The sequence below is a fragment of the Coregonus lavaretus genome, assembly GCF_964263955.1.
Source record: "Coregonus lavaretus genome assembly, chromosome: 29".
Taxonomy (NCBI): domain Eukaryota; kingdom Metazoa; phylum Chordata; class Actinopteri; order Salmoniformes; family Salmonidae; genus Coregonus; species Coregonus lavaretus.
This window is the reverse complement of record NC_140016.1, coordinates 18,542,421-18,568,385: the sequence shown is the minus strand read 5'-3', so window position 1 is coordinate 18,568,385 and position 25,965 is coordinate 18,542,421. Positions and strand designations below refer to the sequence as shown.

The 25,965-nt window shown below is 44.1% G+C and overlaps 5 protein-coding genes across 9 annotated transcripts; all 5 read right to left on the bottom strand.

The window, feature by feature from the left end:
• Positions 1–495: 495 nt before the first annotated feature.
• On the bottom strand, positions 496–25,965 carry LOC311104757 (uncharacterized protein). 3 transcript variants are annotated; one of them, XM_084146654.1, is made up of 3 exons: positions 25,844–25,965; positions 1,560–2,072; positions 496–1,489 (listed from the first exon to the last, which is right to left on the bottom strand). In XM_084146654.1, the coding sequence occupies exons 2-3, from the start codon at positions 1,879–1,881 to the stop codon at positions 618–620; spliced, it is 1,194 nt and encodes a 397-aa protein (XP_084002780.1). In that variant the 5' UTR covers positions 1,882–2,072; positions 25,844–25,965; the 3' UTR covers positions 496–617. The 3 variants fall into 3 exon arrangements, with proteins under 3 accessions (XP_084002780.1, XP_084002779.1, XP_084002781.1); XM_084146653.1 differs by lacking the exon at positions 25,844–25,965 and adding an exon at positions 4,288–4,825; XM_084146655.1 differs by lacking the exon at positions 25,844–25,965 and adding an exon at positions 4,288–4,787 and having other exon boundaries at positions 1,560–2,004.
• LOC311104941 (uncharacterized protein) lies at positions 5,136–8,687 on the bottom strand. The gene is made up of 3 exons (XM_084146927.1): positions 8,518–8,687; positions 7,728–8,246; positions 5,136–6,059 (listed from the first exon to the last, which is right to left on the bottom strand). The coding sequence occupies exons 2-3, from the start codon at positions 8,047–8,049 to the stop codon at positions 5,293–5,295; spliced, it is 1,089 nt and encodes a 362-aa protein (XP_084003053.1). The 5' UTR covers positions 8,050–8,246; positions 8,518–8,687; the 3' UTR covers positions 5,136–5,292.
• Positions 14,872–20,881, bottom strand: LOC311104703 (uncharacterized protein). 2 transcript variants are annotated; one of them, XM_084146585.1, is made up of 3 exons: positions 20,366–20,881; positions 19,340–19,859; positions 14,872–15,945 (listed from the first exon to the last, which is right to left on the bottom strand). In XM_084146585.1, the coding sequence occupies exons 2-3, from the start codon at positions 19,659–19,661 to the stop codon at positions 15,071–15,073; spliced, it is 1,197 nt and encodes a 398-aa protein (XP_084002711.1). In that variant the 5' UTR covers positions 19,662–19,859; positions 20,366–20,881; the 3' UTR covers positions 14,872–15,070. The 2 variants fall into 2 exon arrangements, with proteins under 2 accessions (XP_084002711.1, XP_084002712.1); XM_084146586.1 differs by having other exon boundaries at positions 19,340–19,876; positions 20,366–20,844.
• LOC311105179 (uncharacterized protein) lies at positions 21,171–23,165 on the bottom strand. Of its 2 annotated transcripts, none has more exons than XM_084147234.1 (2): positions 22,231–23,165; positions 21,171–22,158 (listed from the first exon to the last, which is right to left on the bottom strand). In XM_084147234.1, the coding sequence occupies exons 1-2, from the start codon at positions 22,550–22,552 to the stop codon at positions 21,320–21,322; spliced, it is 1,161 nt and encodes a 386-aa protein (XP_084003360.1). In that variant the 5' UTR covers positions 22,553–23,165; the 3' UTR covers positions 21,171–21,319. The 2 variants fall into 2 exon arrangements, with proteins under 2 accessions (XP_084003360.1, XP_084003361.1); XM_084147235.1 differs by having other exon boundaries at positions 21,201–22,152; positions 22,231–23,141.
• On the bottom strand, positions 23,662–25,764 carry LOC311104758 (uncharacterized protein). Its single transcript, XM_084146656.1, has 2 exons — positions 25,086–25,764; positions 23,662–25,005 (listed from the first exon to the last, which is right to left on the bottom strand). Exons 1-2 carry the CDS (start codon positions 25,378–25,380, stop codon positions 24,170–24,172), a joined length of 1,131 nt encoding a protein of 376 aa, XP_084002782.1. The 5' UTR covers positions 25,381–25,764; the 3' UTR covers positions 23,662–24,169.

The following is a 25,965-nucleotide window of genomic DNA, read 5'->3' as shown; positions in this document are numbered from 1 at the left end:
TTGTAACAGATTTTAGTTTTGGAAACAGAACAATTTATTGAGATCAGATATTTCATTAATTAGAAAATTAGCAGGAAGTCGGCCAAGTTTCACCTAGTTCCATCCTCTCCCATTACCCGCAACTGAACTTCCTCTCACTACCATATTTGGTGCTGAAAAAACATTCCAAACGGATGCTTCAGCTTTATAGACCCTGTGACGTGTCTGGGTTACCCCTTCTGTCTTTGGCTAGACTGGAGAGGTTGGGTCCGGTCCCTCTGGTCTGTGACAACGAGGTGATCATACTGCGAATGCGACTGCGCAGAACTCGTAAATATTTTTCTTCAACGTTGGAATCTCTGTCACGTATTTATTTCCAGAGTAAGTTATGTTACTCTATGAGCCATTTTCATTCGGACAAGGCCACTTACTTACTACTCTTTTACTTAAGATATTTGTTTGTGTATGTAACAGTTAACACTGTGTGACCAATAATTTAGTAAGAAATGATGAGAATAATTTCTTCATAATGTGTTTTATTCCTCTCAACATGAAATGCATCAGCAACAATACATTGAACATAACTGCCCAGGTGTACTATTTCCCCCCTCTGATTTTCCAAATTAACCTGCTCCTTCTCAAAGGTCTACCTTGCACTGGATGTGTTCATGTCTTTTCAGGTCCGATCTAGAATAGAATCTGTTCCCACAGTCCGTGCAGTGGTAAGGCCTCTCTGCAGTGTGAATGACCCTGTGTCTCTTCAAGCCGCTCTGAAGGCTGAAGCTCTTCCCACACTGAGAGCAGCTGAACGGCCTCTCCCCTGTGTGGCACTGCATGTGTACCCTGAGGTGGCACATGTACACAAAGCCCTTCCCGCACTGGGAGCAGGTGAAGGCCTTCTTCCCTGTGTGGTGGTATTTCTGGTGGTCTTTCAGGTTTCGGAGCTGAGGGAAGCTCTTCCCACAGTGTGGGCAGCTGTAGGGTTTGACCCTCAGCTGTGCCGTTGTGTTGAGGCTCAGGCCGTTGGGGCTTGTCTCGAGGGCCCTCATAGCATGCTCTGTCCCCTGAGTGGGTATCACTGACCTTGGGAGTAAGTGTTGCTCCTTCCTGGTCCATGGTGTTGGAGGTAGAGGTGGAGGCTCCCTGACCAATGGTGCTGGAGGTAGAGGTTCTCTGGCCCATGTTGCTGGAGGATGAGGCTCACTGGCCCATGGTGCTGGGAGTGGAGGTGGAGGCTGAGGCTCACTGGTCCATGCCCCAGGATTTGAGCTCAATCTCTGCAGACGACTCAGGCTCATTATGGGGGAATCTGTGGATGTGACCATCTGGTTTACCAAGTCCCCCCAGTCATTGGGCTCCTCTTTGATATGGACCACATGGGCATCCCTCTCTACCATCCTCTCAGAGACACAGGAAGAGCTGGGTGTGGCCGTTTCCTGTGGACCCTCTCTCGCGCTGGGTCCATCTGGCTGGAACATCTCCTGTTTGATAACAAAACCTTCCTCTGCTCCTGAGGAGAGAACAAAAAAAGAGTCAGAGATTCTATATTGTGTGTGTGTGTGTGTGTGTGTTCCTCTCACCTGACAGAGCCTCTTCTCTCTCCTCAGTGTCTCCAGCACAACCACATCTCCTACACATCCCCCTCTGCTCTCTCTCTTCCCTCTTCTTTCTCTGCTCTTTCTCTTCAACTTCCCTCCTCTTCCTCTCTTCCTCTCCGTCCCTCCATCTCTGCTCACACTGCTGCAGCCTCTCCTTCAAGACGTCCACTTCCTGCTTGCTCCGTGTCACTTCCTCCAGGAAGCTGTCCTTCACCAGCCGAGTGATCTCATGCACGGCGGTTTTGAGGACCGTTTCCATGACTCCATTGAGTTGGTACTGGAAGGTGAGGATGGCTTCTGACATAGCTGCAACAACATCAACTGAACACTGGAAAATCAACCCCCCTTCCCTTATCGGTACCAGTCCCAGAGTTCACAGCCAGTCTTCTATGGATGAGCTGCCCCACTTGTTTCCCAGTTTGGTTCACTATAATGGAAAGACTGGGATTTAGCCTCCAGATCACACCAGTGCCCAGAGAGTCAGGGATCTTCCTCCTGGAAACAGGGGCAAGTTGTCAAAAACACCAAATGTGGTCTTGATGTGCCTCAAATATCTTGTCAGTATTAGGCAGCTCACCTACCAATGATTTAGCCCAGAAACATGCTCGTAATGAACAAATTAGTGCATTTGTAAAGTATTCAGACCCCTTGACTTTTTTGACATTTTGTTACATTACAGCCTTATTCTAAAATTGATCAAATAAATTCCACATCAATCTACACACAATACCCCATAATGATAAGGCGAAAACAGGTTTTTGAAATGTTTGCAAATGTATTACAAATAAAAAACAGAAATACCTTATTTACATAAGTATTCAGACCCTTTGCTATGAGACTTGAAATTGAGCTCAGGTGTATCCTGTTTCCATTGATCATCCTTGAGAACTTGATTGGAGTCCACCTGTTGTAAATTCAATTGATTGGACATGATTTGGAAAGGCACACACCTGTCTATATAAAGGTCCCACAGTTGACAGTGCATGTCAGAGCGAAAACCAAGCCATGAGGTCGAAGGAATTGTCCGTAGAGCTCCGAGACAGGATTGTGTCGAGGCACAAATCTGGGGAAGGGTACCAAAAAATGTCTGCAGCATTGAAGGTCCTCAAGAACACAGTGGCCTCCATCATTCTTAAATGGAAGAAGTTTAGAACCACCAAGACTCTTCCTCGAGCTTGCCTCCCAGCCAAACTGAGCAATCGGGGGAGAAGGGCCTTGGTCAGGGAGGTGACCAAGAACCCGTTGGTTACTCTGACAGAGCTCCAGAGTTACTCTGTGGAGATGGGATAACCTTCCAGAAGGACAACCATCTTTGCAGCACTCCACCAATTAGGCCTTTATGGTAGAGTGGCCAGACGGAAGCCACTCCTCAGTAAAAGGCACATGACAGCCTGCTTGGAGTTTGCCAAAAGGCACCTAAAGGACTCTCAGACCATTAGAAACAAGATTCTCTGGTCTGATGAAACAAAGATTGAACTCTTTGGCCTGAATGCCAAGCGTCACGTCTGGAGGAAACCTGGCACCCTCCCTACGGTGAAGCATGGTGGTGGCAGCATCATGCTGTGGGGATGTTTTTCAACAGCAGGGACTGGGAGACTAGTCAGGATCGAGGGAAAGATGAACGGAGCAAAGTACAGAGATCCTTGATGAAAACCTGCTCCAGAGCGCTCAGGACCTGACTGGGGGTGAAGGTTCACCTTCCAACAGGACAACGACTCTAAGCACACAGCCAAGACAACGCAGGAGTGGCTTCGGGACAAGTCGCTGAATGTCCTTGAGTGGCCCAGCCAGAGCCCGGACTTGAACCCGGAATTGAACCCGATCAAACATCTCTGGAGACCTGAAAATAGCTGTGTGGCGATGCTCCCCATCCAACCTGACAGATCTTGAGAGGATCTGGAGAGAAGAATTTAAGAAACATCCCAAATACAGGTGTGCCAAGCTTGTTGCGTCATACCCAAGAAGACTCGAGGCTGTAATTGCTGCCAAAGGTGCTTCAACAAAGTAATGAGTAAAGGGTCTGAATACTTATGTAAATGTGATATTTGATTTTTTATTTTTAATACAATAAGGCTGTAATGTAATAAATGTGGAAAAAGTCAAGGGGTCTGAATACTTTCAGAATGCACTGTACACCACTTTTGGCTGTGGTTAGGTATACCAAATAATGCATTTCTCAAGTTTGCTAGCTAGTAACGTTAGGTGGTTTTGGCAGTGCGTGTTGAGACAAAACCTCTAAAAGGATCATACTATTAAACAGACTTTCCAAACGTGGGTCTGTTGTAGACCCACTCCCTCCCTGATTACCTCATGTCAAAATAAAAGTCCTGCAGGTGCGACATATGTGGACAAAAAATGAATACCTTGTGCTGGAATTTTATTTTGACATGAGGTAAGGTTAAGCAGAGAGGAAGACCCACGTTTGGGAAGTCTATTTAACAACACGATCCTTTAGATATGTGTCAAATTCCCCCGTCATAATTACTAACCATCCTACCCACCTGCAAAGTACGTTGAAATTGAATTATATTTAACTCCTGGCTTCCCACGGACTGTTTTTGTGCAACCCAATACAATACTGTAGAAAGCAACGCTAAATGTGTAAATACACCCGCGTTGCTAAAAGCACCTAGCTAGTTATGCTACTGACAATAACACGGGGTTGTGTAGCAGCATTCTGACCTTTTGACTCAAATAAAAATATGCTTACCACTTTCCGAACGTTGTTTTTTGTTGTGCGTCAACAAATCAACTAGTTACAAACATCCTAGCTATCTCTCCTAGAACTGTATACATGGGTAAAAAAAAGACAGGTAGCTAATGTATATTAGTGATGTCATGATTTATACCGGAACTCCGAGACATGCGTAGAAATCGCTAATCAGTTTTTTTTCGAAGCAGTGTGCTGACGCTTGTATTGCTTTGTCAGAAGCACGTGATAAATGGCGTCTGAAGCTTCGTTTTGTCGAACAACCACCTGATCCATAGGTTTCGTTAAAAGCCAAAAAAGCCACCCCAAAGATGTTATCTGTGGCTACCCTGAGCACGCGCTGCGGCGTTTGCGAAGTAAACTATAATAATTTGGCTGTTCTAAATTATTTCGACCAGGAGGTGCCACTAGTGTACAACCTGTTGATCAAAGCCTCGCGTAATTAACCTATTTTCCACACAATCGACTGGAAATGCTAAATGCTTCATGAAGCTTCGTTTCCCCATCACTACTGTATGTTATAGCACAGATTATCCATAATAACTAAACTAATAGCTAACTAACTAGACTGGTTGGGTCCCGCCCCCCGATCTGTGACATCGAGGTGACCATACTGCCAATGCGACTGCGCAGATCTGGTACATATTTTTTTAAATCTTAGAATCTCTGTCTAAAGTACAGTTCCAAATGTATTTATTTGCCAGAGTAAGTTACTCTATGGGCCGTTGGGACTCAGACAAGGCTACTTGCTTATTACTCTTTTACTTTTAAGATATATGTGTGTGTATGTAACAAATAAATAACAGTGTGACCAATCATTTATTAAGAAAGGATGAGAATAATTTCTTCATGAAGAGTTTTATTCCTCTCAATATGAAATGCATCAGCAACTATTGATACGTTGAACATAGTACACGTTGGCAGTTATTTCCCCCCTCTGATTTTCTAAATCAACCTGCTTCATCTCAAAGGTCTACCTTGCTGCATGAATCTGTTCATGTCTTTTCAGGTCTGCTCTAGAATTGAATATGTTCCCACAGTACGTGCAGTGGTAAGGTCTCTCTCTAAAGTGTGAAGGACCCTGTGTTTCATCAAGCCACTCTGAAGGTTGAAGCTCTTCCCACACTGAGAGCAGCTGAACGGCCTCTCCCCTGTGTGGCACTGCATGTGTACCCTGAAGTGGGACATGTACACAAAACCCTTACCACACTGGGAGCAGGTGAAGGCTTTCTTCCCTGTGTGGTGGTACTTCTGGTGGTCTTTCAGGTTTCGGAGCTGAGGGAAGCTCTTCCCACAGTGTTGGCAGCTGTAGGGTTTGACCATCAGCTGTGCCGTTGTGTTGATCCTCAGGCCGTAGGCGCTGGTCTCGAGGGCCCCCACAGCATGCTCTGTCCCCTGGGTGGGTATTACTGACCTTGGGAGTAGGTGCTGCTCCTTCCTGGTCCATGGGGCTGGAGGTGGAGACTCCCTGGCCGCTGGTGCTGGAGAAAGAGGCTCCCTGGTCCATACCCCAGGATGTGAGCTCAATCTCTGCAGACGACTCAGGCTGATTATGGGGGAATCTGTGGATGTGATAATCTGGGTAACCAAGTCCCCCAATTCATCGGGCTCCTCTTTGATATGAACCACATGGGCCTTCCTCTCTTCCATCCTTTCGTATACACAGGAAGAGCTGGGTGTGGCCGTTTCCTGTTGACCATCTCTCTCTGGGAAAGCACTGGGTCCACCTGGCTGGAACATCTCCTGTTTGATAACACAACCTTCCTCTTCTCCTGAGGATGGAACAGATCAAAGTTATAGATCCTATATCAGGTGTGTATGTGTGTGTGTATATATATATATATACACACTGCTCAAAAAAATAAAGGGAACACTTAAACAACACAATGTAACTCCAAGTCAATCACACTTCTGTGAAATCAAACTGTCCACTTAGGAAGCAACACTGATTGACAATACATTTCACATGTTGTTGTGCAAATGGAATAGACAACAGGTGGAAATTATAGGCAATTAGCAAGACACCCCCAATAAAGAAGTGGTTCTTCAGGTGGTGACCACAGACCACTTCTCAGTTCCTATGCTTCCTGGCTGATGTTTTGGTCACTTTTGAATGCTGGCGGTGCTTTCACTCTAGTGGTAGCATGAGACGGAGTCTACAACCCACACAAGTGGCTCAGGTAGTGCAGCTCATCCAGGATGGCACATCAATGCGAGCTGTGGCAAGAAGGTTTGCTGTGTCTGTCAGCGTAGTGTCCAGAGCATGGAGGCGCTACCAGGAGACAGGCCAGTACATCAGGAGACGTGGAGGAGGCCGTAGGAGGGCAACAACCCAGCAGCAGGACCGCTACCTCCGCCTTTGTGCAAGGAGGAGCAGGAGGAGCACTGCCAGAGCCCTGCAAAATGACCTCCAGCAGGCCACAAATGTGCATGTGTCTGCTCAAACGGTCAGAAACAGACTCCATGAGGGTGGTATGAGGGCCCGACGTCCACAGGTGGGGGTTGTGCTTACAGCCCCACACCGTGCAGGACGTTTGGCATTTGCCAGAGAACACCAAGATTGGCAAATTCGCTACTGGCGCCCTGTGCTCTTCACAGATGAAAGCAGGTTCACACTGAGCACATGTGACAGACGTGACAGAGTCTGGAGACGCCGTGGACAACGTTCTGCTGCCTGCAACATCCTCCAGCATGACCGGTTTGGCGGTGGGTCAGTCATGGTGTGGGGTGGCATTTCTTTGGGGGGCCGCACAGCCCTCCATGTGCTCGCCAGAGGTAGCCTGACTGCCATTAGGTACCGAGATGAGATCCTCAGACCCCTTGTGAGACCATATGCTGGTGCGGTTGGCCCTGGGTTCCTCCTAATGCAAGACAATGCTAGACCTCATGTGGCTGGAGTGTGTCAGCAGTTCCTGCAAGAGGAAGGCATTCATGCTATGGACTGGCCCGCCCGTTCCCCAGACCTGAATCCAATTGAGCACATCTGGGACATCATGTCTCGCTCATCCACCAACGCCGCGTTGCACCACAGACTGTCCAGGAGTTGGCGGATGCTTTAGTCCAGGTCTGGGAGGAGATCCCTCAGGAGACCATCCGCCACCTCATCAGGAGCATGCCCAGGCGTTGTAGGGAGGTCATACAGGCAAGTGGAGGCCACATACATTACTGAGCCTAATTTTGACTTGTTTTAAGGACATTACATCAAAGTTGGATCAGCCTGTAGTGTGGTTTTCCAATTTAATTTTGAGGGTGACTCCAAATCCAGACCTCCATGGGTTGATAAATTTGATTTCCATTGATAATTTTTGTGTGATTTTGTTGTCAGCACATTCAACTATGTAAAGAAAAAAGTATTTAATAAGATTATTTCATTCATTCAGATCTAGGATGTGTTGTTTAAGTGTTCCCTTTTTTTGAGCAGTGCATCTCTCCTCACTCACCTAACAGAGCCTCTTCTCTCTCCTCAGTGTCTCCAGCACAACCACATCTCCTACACATCCCCCTCTGCTCTCTCTCTTCCATCTTCTTTCTCTGCTCTTTCTCTTCAACTTCCCTCTTCTTCCTCTCCTCCTCTCTGTCCCTCCATCTCTGCTCACACTGCTGCAGCCTCTCCTTTAAGACGTCCACTTCCTGCTTGCGCTGTGTCACTCCCTCCAGGAAGTTGTCATTCACCAGCCGAGTGATCTCATGCAGGGCAGTTTTGAGGACCGTTTCCATGACTCCATTGAGTTGGTACTGGAAGGTGAGGATGGCTTCTGACATAGCTGCAACAACATCAACTGGAACAACACTGGAAAATCAACCCCCCCCCTTCCCTTATTGGTACCAGTCCCAGAGTTTACAGCCAGTCTTCTATGGATGATCTGCCCCCCTTGTTTCCCAGTTTGGTTCACTATAATGGAAAGACTGATTTAACCTCCTCCAGATCACACCAGTGCCCAGAGTCAGGGATCTTCCTCCTGGAAACAGCGGCAAGCTGTCAAATACACCAAATGTGGTCTGAATGTGCCTCAAATATCATGTCAGTATTAGGCATCCATCCTACCAGTGATTTAGCCCAGCAACATGCTCGTAACTAACAAATTCATAAACCCTTGCACCACTTTTTACTTGTGGTTAGGTGTTCCAAAAAAACGCATTTATCAAGCTTCCTAGTTAGCTAGCTAGCTTTTGCTACAGATAATAACACAGGTTAGTAGCAGCTCTGTCCATTTCACAAAATATTCTTACCACTTCCCAAACGTTGTTTTTTGTTGTTCGTCAACATATCAACTAGTTACAAATATCCTATCTCTCCTAGAACTATACACATACGTATCAAAGACAGCTAGCTAGCTAGCTATTGTAATAAGATAACAGTTACTAGATAGACGGCTAGACCAAGATGGTTCATCTGTGTCGTTTACAGTGGGAGCAAATTAAGCATAGTAGGCAGAACAAGCAAGGAGTGGGCAAAGCCAAGCACGAGCTAGCGAGATCCTATTGGCACGTTGTAGCATTATTTGCATATTTCCGTTAGGTAACCCCTCCTCTGTGAAGTGCGCGTGTGCACAAACTCAATTCGACCTTGCACTCCTAAACAACCGCAATATTTTCAAACGTTGGCAAAGCGTCAAGTATATATAACCTAGTGCACTGTGTTCGTAACAGATTATAATTTTGGGAAAATAAGAATGTATTGAGATCAGATGTTTCATTGATGAGAAAATTAGCAGAAAGTCGGCCCAGTTTCACCTAGTTCCATCATCTCCCACTACCCGCAACTGGACTTCCTCTCACTACCATATTTGGTGGTGAAAAAACGTTCCAAACGGATGCTTCAGCTTTATAGACCCTGTGACTTGTCTGGGTTACCCCTTCTGTCTTTGGCTAGACTGGAGAGGTTGGGTCCCGTCCCTCTGGTCTGTGACATCAAGGTGATCATACTGCAAATGCGACTGCGCAGAACTCGTAAATATTTTTCTTCAACGTTGGAATCTCTGTCACATGTATTTATTTCCAGAGTAAGTTATGTTACTCTATGGGCCATTTTCATTCGGACAAGGCCACTTACTTACTACTATTTTACTTAAGATATTTGTTTGTGTATGTAACAGTTAACACTGTGTGACCAATAATTTAGTAAGAAATGATGAGAATAATTTATTCATAATGTGTTTTATTCCTTTCAACATTAAATGCATCAGCAACAATACATTGAACATAGCACACGTGGGCAATTATTTCCCCCCTCTAATTCTCCAAATTAACCTGCTCCATCTCAAAGGTCTACCTTGCACTGGATTTGTTCATGTCTTTTCAGGTCCGCTCTAGAATAGAATCTGTTCCCACAGTCCTTGCAGTGATAAACAGACTTTCCAAACGTGGGTCTGTTGTAGACCCACTCCCTCCCTGCTTACCTCATGTCAAAATAAAAGTCCTGCACGTGCGACATATGTGGACAAAAAATGAATAACTTGTGGAGGCATTTTATTTTGACATGAGGTAAGGTTAAACAGAGACTTCCTGGAGAGCAGAGGGCTAGTATCACCACATCAGAGTCGGTTCAGGAAGGGTAGGGGAACTATGGATCCAGTGCTAAGAAGCAGAGGTCAGGAAGGCTCAGGTGAACAAGGAGACTGTTGTAGCTGTCTTTTTTGATGTGGAGAAGGCGTATGATATGATGTGGAAGGAGGGGTTGTTAATCAAGCTTGATATTATGGGGGTAGGAGGAAGAACGTACAACTGGATAAAGGATTTCCTGTTTGGAAGGTCTATCCAGGTGAGGGTGGGGAAGTCTTTTTCAGGCAGCTACTTGGTGGATAACGGTACACCACAGGGGAGCGTGATTAGTCCTCTGTTGTTCTCAATCATGATCAATGATGTTAACTCTCAGGTACAGCCGGGTATAGGGAGGTCATTATTTGCAGATGATGGGGCCTTATGGAAGAGGGGAAGAAATGTGCCATACGTAGTCAGGAAGGTACAGGAAGCAATTTATGAGGTAGAGCGGTGGGCATTAATGTGGGGATTCAGGTTCTCTGTAGAGAAAACTCAAACAGTGTTCTTTACTAGGAGGAAGGTGGGAGATGAGGTATGCTTGAGGTTATATGGGAGAAACTTGGTGCTAAATGTGATGCGCTGTCTGACGGGGAAGGTGACGGGGAAGGAGTGGGGGACTGGGCATTCCTCATTGAAGACCATGTATGTTGCATTGATCCGATCTGTAATAGACTATGGAAGTATAGCATATGGTTCGGCAGCCCGGACCTCACTGGAAAGGCTAGATGTCATACAGGGGCAAGGACTCCGAATATGTAGTGGGGCATTTCAGACGTCCCCAGTGGCTGCATTACAGGTGGAGATGGGGGATATGCCATTGCAGATTAGGAGGCAGCAGCTGGCAATTAATTATTGGGTCAACCTACAAGGACATGGGGTGTCTCATCTTGCGAAAGGGATTTTACAGGCATGCTGGGAACATGAGCGAAGACAGAACACAAGCTTTGGGTGGGTGAGTAATACCCAGGCGAAGGAGATGGGACTGTATGGAAGGGAGTTTAGTCCAACTGTAGTTATTCCTGTAAATCCACCATGGCTACTCCCGCCTCCAGTAGTTGATCAAGAAGTGTTGGAGAGACTACAGAAAGATAGGGAGGGTGTTGATCCAGCTGATTTCTTTAAGAGACGTCTGGAAACTGTGTATCATGATTTTGTGGCCATTTACACAGATGGTTCAAAAGGATCCAAGGACAGGACGTACTGGGTCAGCATTTGTAGTGCAGGAATGTGGGGTGGAAGTCAGGAAATGTATTACAGATCATCTGGCTGTATATACGGCAGAGCTGATGGCCATACTGTTGGCCCTGCAGTGGGTGGAGGAAGTCAAATAAGACAGAGTAGTTATTTGCTCTGATTCATGTGCAGTGTTAATGAGTCTCCAGTCCTTTAGCTCACGTAGCTGACAAGACCTGCTTTATGAGGAGCTACAAACCCATGGCAGGATTAAACAGATGGGTATTCAGATAAGATTTACTTGGGTCCCAGCCCATGTGGGGGTGGAGGGGAACGAGGCAGTAGATGAACAGGCTAAACAAGCACTTAGTAGTGGGGATGTTGATGTTGAAGTTTCAATGAGCAAGGCAGGGTCAAAAAGACTGATATATACAGTGATGGTGCAGAGATGGCAGGAGCAGTGGAATAGAGATAATAAGGGAAGGCTTTTATTTCAAGTACAGAGGAAAGTCGGGGAGGGAGGACGGCAGGAAGGGACAGAAGAGAGGAGGCTATTTTTACAAGATTAAGGGTGGGACACAGCCAGTTGAATAAGACATTACATGTGATAGGAAAGCAACCATCAGGAAAGTGTGATTATTGTCAGGAAATAGAGACCGTGGAGGATGTATTGCTACAGTGTGGGCAGTATCAGAGGGAAAGAGAGAGGATGATATCTAGTATGAGGGAGAAGGGGATACAGGAAATTACTTTAAAGAGTATATTGAGTAGAACGTAATTAGATATAATCTAAAATATGTTATTATATTTTTTAAGAGAAACGGGGTTGGAAGGTAGGATTTAGTTTCTCCCCGTCTCTGGCCCACACTCCAGTACAGTAGGTGGCGGTAATGCACCATAACGTTGGATGCCAACCACCCCACTGAAGAAGAAGATGATGAAGAAGAAGAAGAAGAAGAAGGTGAAGCTGAGTTTCACCCACGTTTGGGAAGTCTATTTAATAATACGATCCTTTAGATATGTCTCAAATTCCCCCGCAATAATGACTAACCATCCTGCCCTGCACAGTAAATTGAAATGGAATGGTACTTAAATCCTGGCTTCCCACGGACAGTTTTTGTGCAAACCAATACAATAGAAAGCAACGCTAAAGTGTAAATACACCCGCGTTGCTAAAAGCACCTAGCTAGCTAAGCTACAGATAATAACAGGGTTGCGTAGCAGCTTTCTGACTATTTCACTCAAATAAAAATATGCTTACCACTTTCCAAACGTTGTTTTTTGTTGTGCGTCAACAAATCAACTAGTTACAAACATCCTTGCTAACTTTCCTAGAACTGTAAACAGAGGTAAAAGAGACAGGTAGCTACAGTACATTAGTGATGTCACGTTTGATACCGGAACTCCGAGGCTTGCGTAAAAATCGCTAATCAGTTTACTTCGAAGCCATAGATTCTACCCGTGTAATAGCCTGATTTCTAAATATATACCTGATGTTACTAGTGAAACTGAATCTATTGAACACTTATTTTGTAATTGTTTACATAGTGAGGTGTTGTGGACTGATATATAACTATATCTTGGCAACAAAATGCATACAACCATTGAAATATGTTACTACACTGATAACACAATTGAACGTCAATATGTCATAAATCTCTTTATTTTATTAGGAAAATGTTTCATACACAAATAAATATTTTTGAAGAAAAAGCCCATTTTTATATATATATAAAAAAAGAAGATTTGGAAAACTATTTAGAATCATTAAAACGTATACAAAACAACATTAAAAAATATATATTCGTTACATGTCTGTATCTGATTTGATATAATGTGGATTTGTATTATTATTATTATTATTATTATTATTATTATTATTATTATTATTTCTCTCTTCCTAATTTATTTGTGTAATCCCTCTGGCTGTTCTGTTTGTGTTTTACATGTTACTGTTTAATACATTTTAAAAAGTCAGATATATTTTTTTAACGATTTAAATAAATACAAATACATACATATAAAAAAATGTGTTTGGCATCGTTTGCCGCGTTCAAAACAACTGGGAACTCGGAAATCTCCGACTTCAGTGCGTTCACATCAACTCGGGAATAAAACGAGCTCCGATTTCAACCGTCATCTAACTCGGAATTCCAACTCCGTCCTCTTTCTAGAACTCCTGACTTTTCCGACATGAAGATCACAGACGTCATGATTTCTTCACCTCGTAATTTTCGAGTTTCCAGTTGTTCCCATTTCACATAATCCACATAAATATTTGATAACTAATAAAGTAAGAGTAGTCTCTTACAATATCCTTCACAGATATTATCCTTGTAATAGTCTTATTTATAAATATGTAATTAATGTAGAAAATAAGTGTAGCTTTTGTGAATTAAAAAATGAGACTAGAGCTTTTATTTTGTGATTGTTTGCATAGCGAAATATTTTGGACAGATATGAAAATACACATTAGTTATAAGATGGGTCAACCTGTAAGCATTACCAAATGTGATGTTATTTTTTATTTTACATACATGCACAGTGACTGCCAATACATTGTGAATTAGTTAATTTTATTGGGAAAATGTTTGATCCATAAAATGAAGTTCAGGGGTCCAACATTTTTTTACAAATTTTTTTCTAATTGATTTAGCGTATTATTTAACATCCCTGAATGGTATAAATAGCAATTTGTCAAAGAACTGTCTATTTGTCCAATTTTTTGTTGTGTGATATTTGTATATTGTTTGGTTTTGTACAATATTCGTGTGATGTAATAAATATATTAAAATATATATAAAAAATATATATATATATATAAATAAAATTTTAAAAAAGAAGAAAAAAAAGTTTACGTCGAAGCAGTGTGCCGATGTTTGTATCCCTTTATCAGAAGCACGTTATCAATGACGTCCGAATCTTCGTGTGGTCGAACAACCACCTGATTGGTTTGCTCTTGGTTTCTTTAAAAGACAAAAAGGCCACCCCAAAGATTTATCTATGGCTACTGTAATAATTCGGCTATTATAAATTATTTTGACCAGCAGGTGCCACTAGTGTACAACCTGTTGATCAAAGCCTCGAGTAATTAACCTATTTTCGAAACAATTGGCTGGAAATGCTCAATGCTTCAAGCTTCGTTTCCCCATCACTACTGTATATTATAGCACAGATGATCCATAATAGCTAAACTAATAGCTAACTAACTGGACTGGTTGGGTCCCGCCCCCTGATCTGTGAAATCGAGGAAATCATACTGCCAATGCGACTGCGCAGATCTGGTACATATCTTCTTTGATGTTAGCAAAGCACAGTTCCAAATGTATTTATTTGCCAGAGTAAATTGTGTATTTTTAATGGATTATCAGATAAAATTGAGTTAATCATGAACATATAGTTAACATTCTTTGTGGCTAACTGAATTGGGCCGTTTGTTTTTGTCTTCAAACACAGTGAAAAGAGCCAGGGTTGAACAGAGTTTAAACTAAACATGAGTGTTTTTGCAAGATAAGGATTGATTGATTGTAGTACTCTGAACTTAATGAAAGTTGAGTTTGTCTCTGAGAGTGGCTAAAGGAAGTGGGCGGAGCAATAAAAGAGCGGGAAAACTGAAGAGGACTATATAGAATGGAGGGAGACTGTAAGGGGGGGCCATTCTGCAGACAGGTATCGGCTTTGTTGAAAACTTTAATAAAGTAATTTCTTGATGCAACAAAAACTCTGTAAGACCTTATTTGTAATAAAGTATAGTGTTTATTTTCCACAACAGTTACTCTATGGGCTGTTCGGGCTCAGACAAGGCTACTTGCTTATTACTCTTTCACTTTTAAGATATATGTGTGTGTATGTAACAAATAAATAACACTGTGTGACCAATCATTTATTAAGAAAGGACGAGAATAATTTATTCATATAGAGTTTTATTCCTCTCAACATCAAATGCATCAGCAACTATTGATACATTGAACATAGTACACGTTGGCAGTTATTTCCCCCCTCTGATTTCCTAAATCAACCTGCTTCATCTCAAAGGTGTACCTTGCTGCATTAATCTGTTCATGTCTTTTCAGGTCTGCTCTAGAATAGAATCTGTTCCCACAGTCGTTGCAGTGGTAAAGTCTCTCTCTAAAGTGTGAAGGACCCTGTGTTTCATCAAGCCACTCTGAAGGTTGAAGCTCTTCCCACACTGAGAACAGCTGAACGGCCTCTCCCCCGTGTGGCGCTGCATGTGTACCCTGAAGTGGGACATGTACACAAAGCCCATACCGCACTGGGAGCAGGTGAAGGCCTTCTTCCCTGTGTGGTGGTACTTCTGGTGGTGTTTGAGATTTCGGAGCTGAGGGAAGCTCTTCCCACAGTGTGAGCAGCTGTAGGGTTTGACCCTCAGCTCTGCCATTGTGTTGATACACAGGCCGGAGGGGCTGGTCTCGACGGCCCCCAAAGCATGCTCTGTCCCCTGGGTGGGTATCACTGACCTTGGGAGTAGGTGCCGCAACTTCCTGGTCAATGGTGCGGGAGGTAGAGGGGGAGGCTCCCTGGCCAATGGTGCTGGAGGTAGAGGTGGAGGCTTTCTGGCCAATGGTGCTGGAGGTAAAGGCTCCCTGGCCCATAGTGCTAGAGGAAGAGGCTCACTGGTCCATGGTGATGGTGCTGGAGCAAGAGGCTCCCTGGCCCATCCCCCAGGATGTGAGCTCAATCTCTGCAGACGACTCAAGCTCATTATGGGGTAATCTGTGGATGCGATCATCTGGGTAACCAAGTCCCCCCAGTCATCGGACTCCTCTTTGATATGGACCACATGGGCCTTCCTCTCTTCCATCCTTTCAGAGACACAGGAAGAGCTTGGTATGGCCGTTTCCTGTGGACCCTCTCTCTTTGGGAAAGCACTGGGTCCACCTGGCTGGAACATCTCCTGTTTGATAACACAACCTTCCTCTTCTCCTGAGGATGGAACAGAACAAAGTTTTAGATCCTATATCAGGTGTGTGTGTGTGTATATATATATATATATATATATATATATATATATATATATATATATATATATATATATATATATACATACATACATACACACACAGTGAGGGAAAAAAGTATTTGATCCCCTGCTGATTTTGTACATTTGCTCACTGATGAAGAAATGATCAGTCTATAATTTTAATGGTAGGTTTATTTGAACAATGTGAGACAGAATAACAACAACAAAATCCTGAAAAACGCATGTCAAAAATGTTATCAATTGATTTGCATTTTAATGAGGGAAATAAGTATTTGACCCCCTCTCAATCATAAAGATTTCTGGCTCCCAGGTGTCTTTTATACAGGTAACGAGCTGAGATTAGGAGCACATTCTTAAAGGGAGTGCTCCTAATCTCAGTTTGTTACCTGTATAAGACACCTGTCCACAGAAGCAATCAATCAGATTCCAAACTCTCCACCATGGCCAAGACCAAAGAGCTCTCCAAGGATGTCAGGGACAAGATTGTAGACCTACACAAGGCTGGAATGGGCTACAAGACCATCGCCAAGCAGCTTGGTGGAAGGTGACAACAGTTGGTGCGATTATTCACAAATGGAAGAAACACAAAATAACTGTCAATCTCCCTCGGCCTGGGGCTCCATGCAAGATCTCACCTCGTGGAGTTGCAATGATCATGAGAACGGTGAGGAATCAGCCCAGAACTACACGGGAGGATCTTGTCAATGATCTCAAGGCAGCTGGGACCATAGTCACCAAGAAAACAATTGGTAACACACTACGCCGTGAAGGACTGAAATCCTGCAGCGCCCGCAAGGTCCCCCCATTCAAGAAAGCACATATAAATGCCCATCTGAAGTTTGCCAATGAACATCTGAATGATTCAGAGGAGAACTGGGTGAAAGTGTTGTGGTCAGATGAGACCAAAATGGAGCTCTTTGGCATCAACTCAACTCGCCGTGTTTGGAGGAGGAGGAATGCTGCCTATGACCCCAAGAACACCATCCCCACCGTCAAACATGGAGGTGGAAACATTATGCTTTGGGGGTGTTTTTCTGCTAAGGGGACAGGACAAATTCACCGCATCAAAGGGACGATGGACGGGGCCATGTACCGTCAAATCTTGGGTGAGAACCTCTTTCCCTCAGCCAGGGCATTGAAAATGGGTCGTGGATGGGTATTCCAGCATGACAATGACCCAAAACACACGGCCTAAGGCAACAAAGGAATGGCTCAAGAAGAAGCACATTAAGGTCCTGGAGTGGCCTAGCCAGTCTCCAGACCTTAATCCCATAGAAAATCTGTGGAGGGAGTTGAAGGTTCAAGTTGCCAAACATCAGCATCGAAACCTTAATGACTTGGAGAAGATCTGCAAAGAGGAGTGGAACAAAATCCCTCCTGAGATGTGTGCAAACCTGGTGGCCAACTATGTAATGTAAATGTAACTACAAGAAACATCTGACCTCTGTGATTGCCAACAAGGGTTTTGCCACCAAGTACTAAGTCATGTTTTGCAGAGGGGTCAAATACTTATTTCCCTCATTAAAATGCAAATCAATTTATAACATTTTTGACATGCGTTTTTCTGGATTTTTTTGTTGTTATTCTGTCTCTCACTGTTCAAATAAACCTACCATTAAAATTATAGACTGATCATTTCTTTGTCAGTGAGCAAACAAACAAAATCAACAGGGGATCAAATACTTTTTTCCCCTCACTGTGTGTGTATATATATATATATATATATATATATATATATATATACATACACATATACACACACACACTACCGTTCAAAAGTTTGGGGTCACATTTACATTTTAGTCATTTAGCAGACGCTCTTATCCAGAGCGACTTACAGTTAGTGAGTGCATACATTTTTATTTTTTCCATACTGGCCCCCTGTGGGAATCAAACCCACAACCCTGGCGTTGCAAACACCATGCTCTACCAACTGAGCTACACCAGAAATACAGTGTAGACATAGTTAATGTTGTAAATGGCTATTGTAGCTGGAAATGGCTGATATTTAATGGAATATCTACATAGGCGTACAGAGGTCCATTATCAGCAACCATCAGTCCTGTGTTCCAATGGCACATTTTGTTTGCCAATCCAAGTTTATCATTTTAAAAGGCTAATTGATCATTAGAAAACCCTTTTGCAATTATGTTAGCACAGCTGAAAACTGTTGTGCTGATTAAAGAAGCAATAAAACTGGCCTTCTTGTGACTAGTTGAGTATCTGGAGCATCAGCAATTGTGGGTTCGATTACAGGATCAAAATGGCCAGAAACAAATAACTTTCTTCTGAAACTTGTAAGTCTATTCTTGTTCTGAGAAATGAAGGCTATTCCATGTGAGAAATTGCCAAGAAACTGAAGATCTTGTACAACGCTGTGTACTACTCCCTTCACAGAACAGTGCAAACTGGCTCTAACCAGAATAGAAAGAGGAGTGTGAGGCCACGGTGCACAACTGAGCAAAATGACATATACATTAGTGTCTAGTTTGAGAAACAGACGCCTCACAGGTCCTCAACTGGCAGCTTCATTAAATAGTACCCGCAAAACACAAGTCTCAACGTCAACAGTGAAGAGGCGACTCCGGGATGCTGACCTAGGCAGAGTTGCAAAGGAAAAGCCATTTTTACCAGTTTTGCGGGTACTATTTAATGAAGCTGCCAGTTGAGGACCTGTGAGGCGTCTGTTTCTCAAACTAGACACTAATGTATATGTCCTTTTGCTCAGTTGTGCACCGTGGCCTCGCACTCCTCTTTCTATTCTGGTTAGAGACAGTTTGCGCTGTTCTTTGAAGGGAGTAGTACACAGCGTTGTACGAGATCTTCAGTTTCTCGCATGGAATAGCCATTTTTTCTCAGAACAAGAATAGACTGACGAGTTTCAGAAGAAAGTTATTTGTTTCTGGCCATTTTGATCCTGTAATCGAACCCCCAATTGCTGATGCTCCAGATACTCAACTAGTCTCAAGAAGGCCAGTTTTATTGCTTCTATAGCACAACAGTTTTCAGCTGTGCTAACATAATTGCAATAGGGTTTTCTAATGAGCAATTAGCCTTTTCAAATGATAAACTTGGATTAGCAAACACAACGTGCCATTGGAACACAGAACTGATGGTTTCTGTTAATGGGCCTCTGTACACCTACGTAGATATTCGATTAAAAAAAAAAAAATCAGCCGTTTCCAGCTACAATAGACATTTACAATGTCTACACTGTATTTCTGATCAATTTGATGTTATTTTAATGGACAAAAAAAATGATTTTCTTTCGAAAACGAGGAAATTTCTAAGTGACCCCAAACTTTTGAATGGTAGTGTATATCTCTCCTCACTCACCTAACAGAGCCTCTTCTCTCTCCTCAGTGTCTCCAGCACAACCACATCTCCTACACATCCCCCTCTGCTCTCTCTCTTCCATCTTCTTTCTCTGCTCTTTCTCTTCATCTTCCCTCCTCTTCCTCTCTTCCTCTCCGTCCCTCCATCTCTGCTCACACTGCTGCAGCCTCTCCTTAAAGACGCCCACTTCCTGCTTGCTCCGTGTCACTTCCTCCAGGAAGCTGTCCTTCACCAGCCGAGTGATCTCATGCACGGCGGTTTTGAGGACCATTTCCATTACTCCATTGAGTTGGTACTGGAAGGTGAGGATGGCTTCTGACATAGCTGAACACTGGAAACACTGGACATCAACTCAACACTGGAAAATCAACCCCCCTTCCCTTATCGGTACCAGTCCCAGAGTTCACAGCCAGTCTTCTATGGATGAGCTGCCCCTCGTTTCCCAGTTTGGTTCACTATAATGGAAAGACTGATTTAGCCTCCTCCAGATCACACCAGTGCCGAGACAGGGATCTTCCTCCTGGAAACAGGGGCAAGCTGTCAAATACACCAAATGTGGTCTTGATGTGATTCTATTATCTTGTCAGTAATATAAGGTTCACCTATCAATGATTTAGCCCTGAAACGTGCATGTAACGAACAAATTAATAAACCCTTACTTACACCACTTTTGGCTGTGGTTAGGTAAACCAAACAACACATTTCTCAAGCTTGCTAGCTAGTAGGTGCTTTTAGCAACGCATGTGTATTTACTTACACTGTTTAATAATAAGATCCTTTAGATATGTCTCAAATTCCCCCGCCATAATGACTAACCGTCCTGCCCACCTGCACAGTAAGGTGAAATTGAATTGTATTTAATTCCTGGTTTCCCACGGGACTGTTTTTGTGCAACCCAATACAATAGAAAGCAACGCTAGTGTGTAAATACACCCGCGTTTCTAAAAGCACCTAGCTAACTAAGCTAATAACACAGGGTTGTGTAGCAGCTTTCTGACCATTTGACACAAATAAAAATATGCTTACCACTTTTCGAACGTTGTTTTTTGTTGTGGGTCAACAAATCAACTAGTTACAAACATCCTACCCATCTCTCCTAGAACTATATAAAGAGGTAAAAGAGACAGGTAGCTACTGTATATTAGTGATGTCGCGTTTAAAACCGGAAATCCGAGGCATGCGTACAAATCGCTAAGCAGTTTATTTCGAAGCAGTGTACGGATGCTTGTATGGCTTTATCAGAAGCACGTGATCAATGACGTCCGAATCTTCGTTTTGTGGAACAACCCCGATTGCTTTGCCATTGGTTTCGGTGGAAGACAAAAAAGTGATCCCAAATATTTTATTTGTGGCTACCCTGACGTCAACTATAATAATTTGGCTATTCTAAATTATTTTGACCAGCAGGTGCCACGAGTGTACGTGTTGATCAAAGCCTCGAGTAATTTACCTATTTTCGACACAATTAGCTGGAAATGCTCAATGCTTCAGGAAGCTTCGTTTCCCCAACACTACTGTACATCATAGCACATATTATCCATTAGAGCTAAACTAATACCTAACTAGACAGTAGAGGATGGGTCCCGCCCCCACTGATCTGTGACATCGAGGTGATCATACTGCCAATGCGATTGCGCAGATCTGGTCATTATTTTCCTTTGATGTTAGAATCGGTCTAAAGCGCAGTTCCAAATATATTTATTTGCCAGAGTAAGTTACTCTATGGGCCGTTCGGACTCAGACAAGGCTACTTGCTTATTACTCTTTCACTTTTAAGATATCTGTGTGTGTATGTAACGAATAAATAACACTGTGTGACCAATCATTTATTAAGAAAGGATGAGAATAATTTATTCATGAATAGTTTTATTCCTCTCAACATGAAATGCATCAACAACTATAGATCCATTGAACATAGTACACGTGGGCAGTTATTTCCCCCCTCTGATTTTCTAAATCAACCTGCTTCTTCTCAAAGGTCTACCTTGCTGCATGAATCTGTTCATGTCTTTTCAGGTCTGCTCTAGAATTGAATCTGTTCCCACATCCCGTGCAGTGGTAGGGCATCTCTGCAGTGTGAATGACCCTGTGTTTCTTCAAGCCACTCTGAAGGCTGAAGCTTTTCCCGCACTGAGAGCAGCTGAACGGCCTGTCCCCCGTGTGGCGCTGCATGTGTACCCTGAAGTGGGACATGTACACAAAACCCTTATCGCACTGGGAGCAGGTGAAGGCCTTCTTCCCTGTGTGGTGGTACTTCTGGTGGTGTTTGAGATTTCGGAGCTGAGGGAAGCTCTTCCCACAGTGTGGGCAGCTGTAAGGTTTGACCCTCAGCTGTGCCGTTGTGTTGATGCTCAGGCTGTAGGGGCTGGTCTCGAGGGCCCCCACAGTATACTCTGTCCCCTGGGTGCGTATCACTGAGCTTGGGAGTAGGTGCTGCTCCTTCCTGTACCATGGTGCTGGAGGTAGAGCTGGAGGCTCCCTGGCCAATGGTGCTGGAGGAGGAGGCTCCATGGTCCATGGTTGTGGTGCTGGAGCAAGAGGCTCACTGGTCCATCCCACAGGATGTGAGCTCAATCTCTGCAGATGACTCCGGCTCATTATGGGGGAATCTGTGGATGTGATCATCTGGGTAACCAAGTCCCGCCCGTCATCGGGCTCCTCTTTGATATGGACCACATGGGCTTTCCTCTCTTCCATCCTTTCAGAGACACAGGAAGAGCTGGGTGTGGCCGTTTCCTGTGGACCCTCTCTTTCTGGGAGATCGCTGGGTCCACCTGGCTGGAAGATCTCCTGTTTGATAACACAACCTTCCTCTGCTCCTGAGAATGGAACAGAACAAAGTTATAGATCCTATATTGTTTGTGTGTGTGTGCACATCTCACCTCACTCACCTGACAGAGCCTCTTCTCTCTCCTCAGTGTCTCCAGCACAACCACATCTCCTACACATCCCCCTCTGCTCTCTCTCTTCCCTCTTCTTTCTCTGCTCTTTCTCTTCAACTTCCCTCCTCTTCCTCTCCTCCTCTCCGTCCCTCCACCTCTGCTCACACTGCTGCAGCCTCTCCTTCAAGACGTTCACTTCCTGCTTGCTCCGTGTCACTTCCTCCAGGAAGCTGTCCTTCACCAGCCGAGTGATCTCATGCATGGCGGTTTTGAGGACCGTTTCCATGACTCCATTGAGCTGGTACTGGAAGGTGAGGATGGCTTCTGACATAGCTGCAACAACATCAACTCAACACTGGAGAATCACCCCCCCCCTTCCCTTATTAGTACCAGTCCCAGAGTTCACTGCCAGTCTTCTATGGATGAGCTGCCCCCCTTGTTTCCCAGTTTGGTTTACTATAATGGAAAGACTGGGATTTAGCCTCCTCCAGATCACACCAGTGCCCAGAGAGTCAGGGATTTTCCTCCTGGAAACAGGGGCAAGCAGTCAAATACACCAAATGTGGTCTTGGTTGTGCCTCAAATATATTGCCAGCGCACCTACCAATGATTTAGCCCAGCAACATGCTTGTAACGAACAAATGAATAAACCCTAACCCTTATCTACACCACTTTTTGACTGTGGTTAGACGTATCAAATTAGTTTCTCTAGCCTGCTTGCGAGCTAAGCTAACTTTAGCTACATACAATCGCACAGGGTAGTAGCAGCTTTCTGAACTTTCAGCAAATATTCTTACCAATTCCCCAAACGTTGTTTTTTGTTGTGCATCAACAAATCAACTAGTTACAAACATTTTATATCTACTATAACTGTACACGGAGGTAACAGCGACAGGTAGCTAGCTACTGTAAAAAGCTAGCTAACAGCTACTAGCTAGACTGGGGTTTCCACTAGGTAACACAGCCACAAAGTCAGAATTGTCTATATCGCAAGAATTCATTAAATTAAAAAAATGCTTTTTGGTCTTAATTTAAGATTAGGGGTAGGGTTACGCATAAGGTTAGCGGTGTGGTTAAAGTTAGGTCCAAAATCACATTTTAATAAGAGAAATTGAAAACATGCGGGGTTTAATACTTTGTGTCTGTGGTAACTAGTGACGACAATAGACTGTAGCGGTTGGGTCCCGCCCCTTTGGTCTGTGACATCTTGGTGATAATACTGCGATTGCGCAGAACTCATCAATCTTTTTCTTTGACGTGGGAATCGCTGTCAAATGTATTTATTTTCCAGAGGAAGATATCTGTTACTCTATGGGCCGTTGTGGTTCTGACATGGCTACTTACTTATTACTACTTTACTTTTAAGATATCTGTGTGTGTATGTCACAGTTAATAACACCTTTTGACCAACCATTTATGAAAGGATGAGAATAATTTCTTCATAAATACTTTTATTCCTCTCAACATAAAATTCATCAGCAACAATACATTGAACATAGTACACGTGGGCAGTTGTTTTCCCCCTTTGATTTTCAAAATGAACCCGCTCCATCTCATTTTTACATTTTAGTAGACTCTTATCCAGAGCAATTAGGGTTAAGTGTCTTGCTCAAGGCCACAGACATATTTTTCACCCAAGTCGGCTTGGGGATTAGAACCAGCAACCTTCCGGATACTGGCCCAACGCTCTTAACCGCTATGCTACCTGTCACCCATCTCAAATATCTACCTTGAGTTTGAGTTTATTTTTACAGGGTCAGTGCAAATTAATCAATGTTTCAGTAAAAGTGTCCGGTTTTAGCTAGCAGGCTAATTTTCAACCGCAGTCCCAGGGCAGGTTATTAAAAACAATAACAATACAGACAAAGAATGTGCAGTGAGCACATACAGAGCAACATAGGACAAGCAGCACGCAGACAGAGCAATAGCACAAAAAGCAACAAAGTGACTACCTTGCTGTATGAATCTGTTCATGTGTTTTCAGGTCTGCTCTAGAATTGAATCTGTTCCCACAGTCTGTGCAGTGGTAAGGGCTCTCTGCAGTGTGAATGATCCTGTGTCTCTTCAAGCTGCTCTGAAGGCTGAAGCTCTTCCCACACTGAGAGCAGCTGAACGGCCTTTCCACCATGTGGCACTGCATGTGTACCCTGAGGTGGCACATGTACACAAAGCCCTTAAAACACTGGGAGCAGGTGAAGGCCTTCTTCCCTGTGTGGTGGTACTTCTGGTGGTCTTTTAGGTTTCGGAGCTGAGGGAAGCTCTTCCCACAGTGTGGGCAGCTGTAAGGTTTGACCCTCAGCTGTGCCGTTGTGTTGATGTTCAGGCCGTAGGGGCTGGTCTCGAGTGCCCCCGCAGCACACTCTGTCCCCTGAGTGGGTATCACTGACCTTGAGAGTAGGTGCTGCTCCTTCCTGGTCCATGGTGCTGGAGGTATAGGTAGCGGCTCCCTGGCCCATAGTGCTGGAGGAAGAGGCTCACTAGCCCATGGTGCTGGGAGTAGAGGTGGAGGCTCACTGGCCCATGCCCCAGCGTTTGAGCTCAATCTCTGCAGACGACTCAGGCTCATTATGGGGGAATCTGTGGATGTGATCATCTGGGTAACCAAGTCCCCTGAGTCTTCTGGCTCCTCTTTGATATGGACCACATGGGCCTCGCTCTCTTCTATCCTTTCAGAGACACAGGAAGAGCTGGGATTGGCCAATTCCTGTGGACCCTCTCTCTCTGGGAGAGCGCTGGGTCCACTTGGCTGGAACATCTCCTGTTTGATAACCCATCCTTCCTCTGCTGCTGAGGACAGAGCAAAGTTATAGATCCTATATCAGGTATGTGTGTGTGTGTGTGTTCGTGCATCTCTCCTCACTCACCTGACAGAGCCTCTTCTCTCTCCTCAGTGTCTCCAGCACAACCACATCTCCTACACATCCCCCTCTGCTCTTTCTCTTCAACTTCCCTCCTCTTCCTCTCTTCCTCTCCGTCCCTCCATCTCTGCTCAAACTGCTGCAGCCTCTCCTTCAAGACGTCAACTTCCTGCTTGCTCCCCGTCACTTCCTCCAGGAAGCTGTCCTTCACCAGCCGAGTGATCTCATGCACCGCGGTTTTCAGGACCGTTTCCATGACTCCATTGAGTTGGTACTGGAAGGTGAGGATGGCTTCTGACATAGCTGCAACAACATCAACTCAACACTGGAAAATCAACCCCCCCTTCCCTTATCGGTACCAGTCCCAGAGTTCACAGCCAGTCATCTATGGATGAGCTGCCCCTCGTTCCCAGTTTGGTTCACTATAATGGAAAGACTGGGATTTAGCCTCCTCCAGATCACACCAGTGCCCAGAGTCAGGGATCTTCCTCCTGGAAACAGGGGCAAGCTGTCAAAAACACCAAATGTGGTCTTGATGTGCCTCAAATTACATGTCAGTATTAGGCAGCTCACCTACCAATGATTTAGACCAGAAACATGCTCGTAATGAACAAATTAATAAACCCTTACACCACTTTTTACTTGTGGTTAGGTGTATTCAATAATGTATTTCTCAAGCTTGCTAGTTAGCTAAGCTAGCTTGAGCTACACATAATAACACAGAGTAGTAGCAGCTTTCTAACCATTTGACAAAATAAGCTTACCACTTTACAAAAATTGTTTTTTGTTGTGCTTCAACAAATCAGCTAGTTACAATATCATAGGTCTCCTAGAACTTTACACAGCGGTAACAAAGATGGGTAACTAGCTAGCTAACGTTACTTTA

What these genes read in the sequence shown, in the direction of transcription:
- LOC311104757 (XM_084146654.1), bottom strand. Translation starts at nt 1,881, where the DNA reads ATGTCAGAAGCCATCCTCACCTTCCAGTACCAACTCAATGGAGTCATG. An exon ending in GAGAGAAGAGGCTCTGTCAG is followed by an intron (nt 1,490 to 1,559) that starts GTGAGAGGAACA and finishes TTCTCTCCTCAG; the next exon opens with GAGCAGAGGAAGGTTTTGTT.
- LOC311104941 (XM_084146927.1), bottom strand. Translation starts at nt 8,049, where the DNA reads ATGTCAGAAGCCATCCTCACCTTCCAGTACCAACTCAATGGAGTCATG. An exon ending in GAGAGAAGAGGCTCTGTTAG is followed by an intron (nt 6,060 to 7,727) that starts GTGAGTGAGGAG and finishes TTCCATCCTCAG; the next exon opens with GAGAAGAGGAAGGTTGTGTT.
- LOC311104703 (XM_084146585.1), bottom strand. Translation starts at nt 19,661, where the DNA reads ATGTCAGAAGCCATCCTCACCTTCCAGTACCAACTCAATGGAGTAATG. An exon ending in GAGAGAAGAGGCTCTGTTAG is followed by an intron (nt 15,946 to 19,339) that starts GTGAGTGAGGAG and finishes TTCCATCCTCAG; the next exon opens with GAGAAGAGGAAGGTTGTGTT.
- LOC311105179 (XM_084147234.1), bottom strand. Translation starts at nt 22,552, where the DNA reads ATGTCAGAAGCCATCCTCACCTTCCAGTACCAGCTCAATGGAGTCATG. An exon ending in GAGAGAAGAGGCTCTGTCAG is followed by an intron (nt 22,159 to 22,230) that starts GTGAGTGAGGTG and finishes TTCCATTCTCAG; the next exon opens with GAGCAGAGGAAGGTTGTGTT.
- LOC311104758 (XM_084146656.1), bottom strand. Translation starts at nt 25,380, where the DNA reads ATGTCAGAAGCCATCCTCACCTTCCAGTACCAACTCAATGGAGTCATG. An exon ending in GAGAGAAGAGGCTCTGTCAG is followed by an intron (nt 25,006 to 25,085) that starts GTGAGTGAGGAG and finishes TGTCCTCAGCAG; the next exon opens with CAGAGGAAGGATGGGTTATC.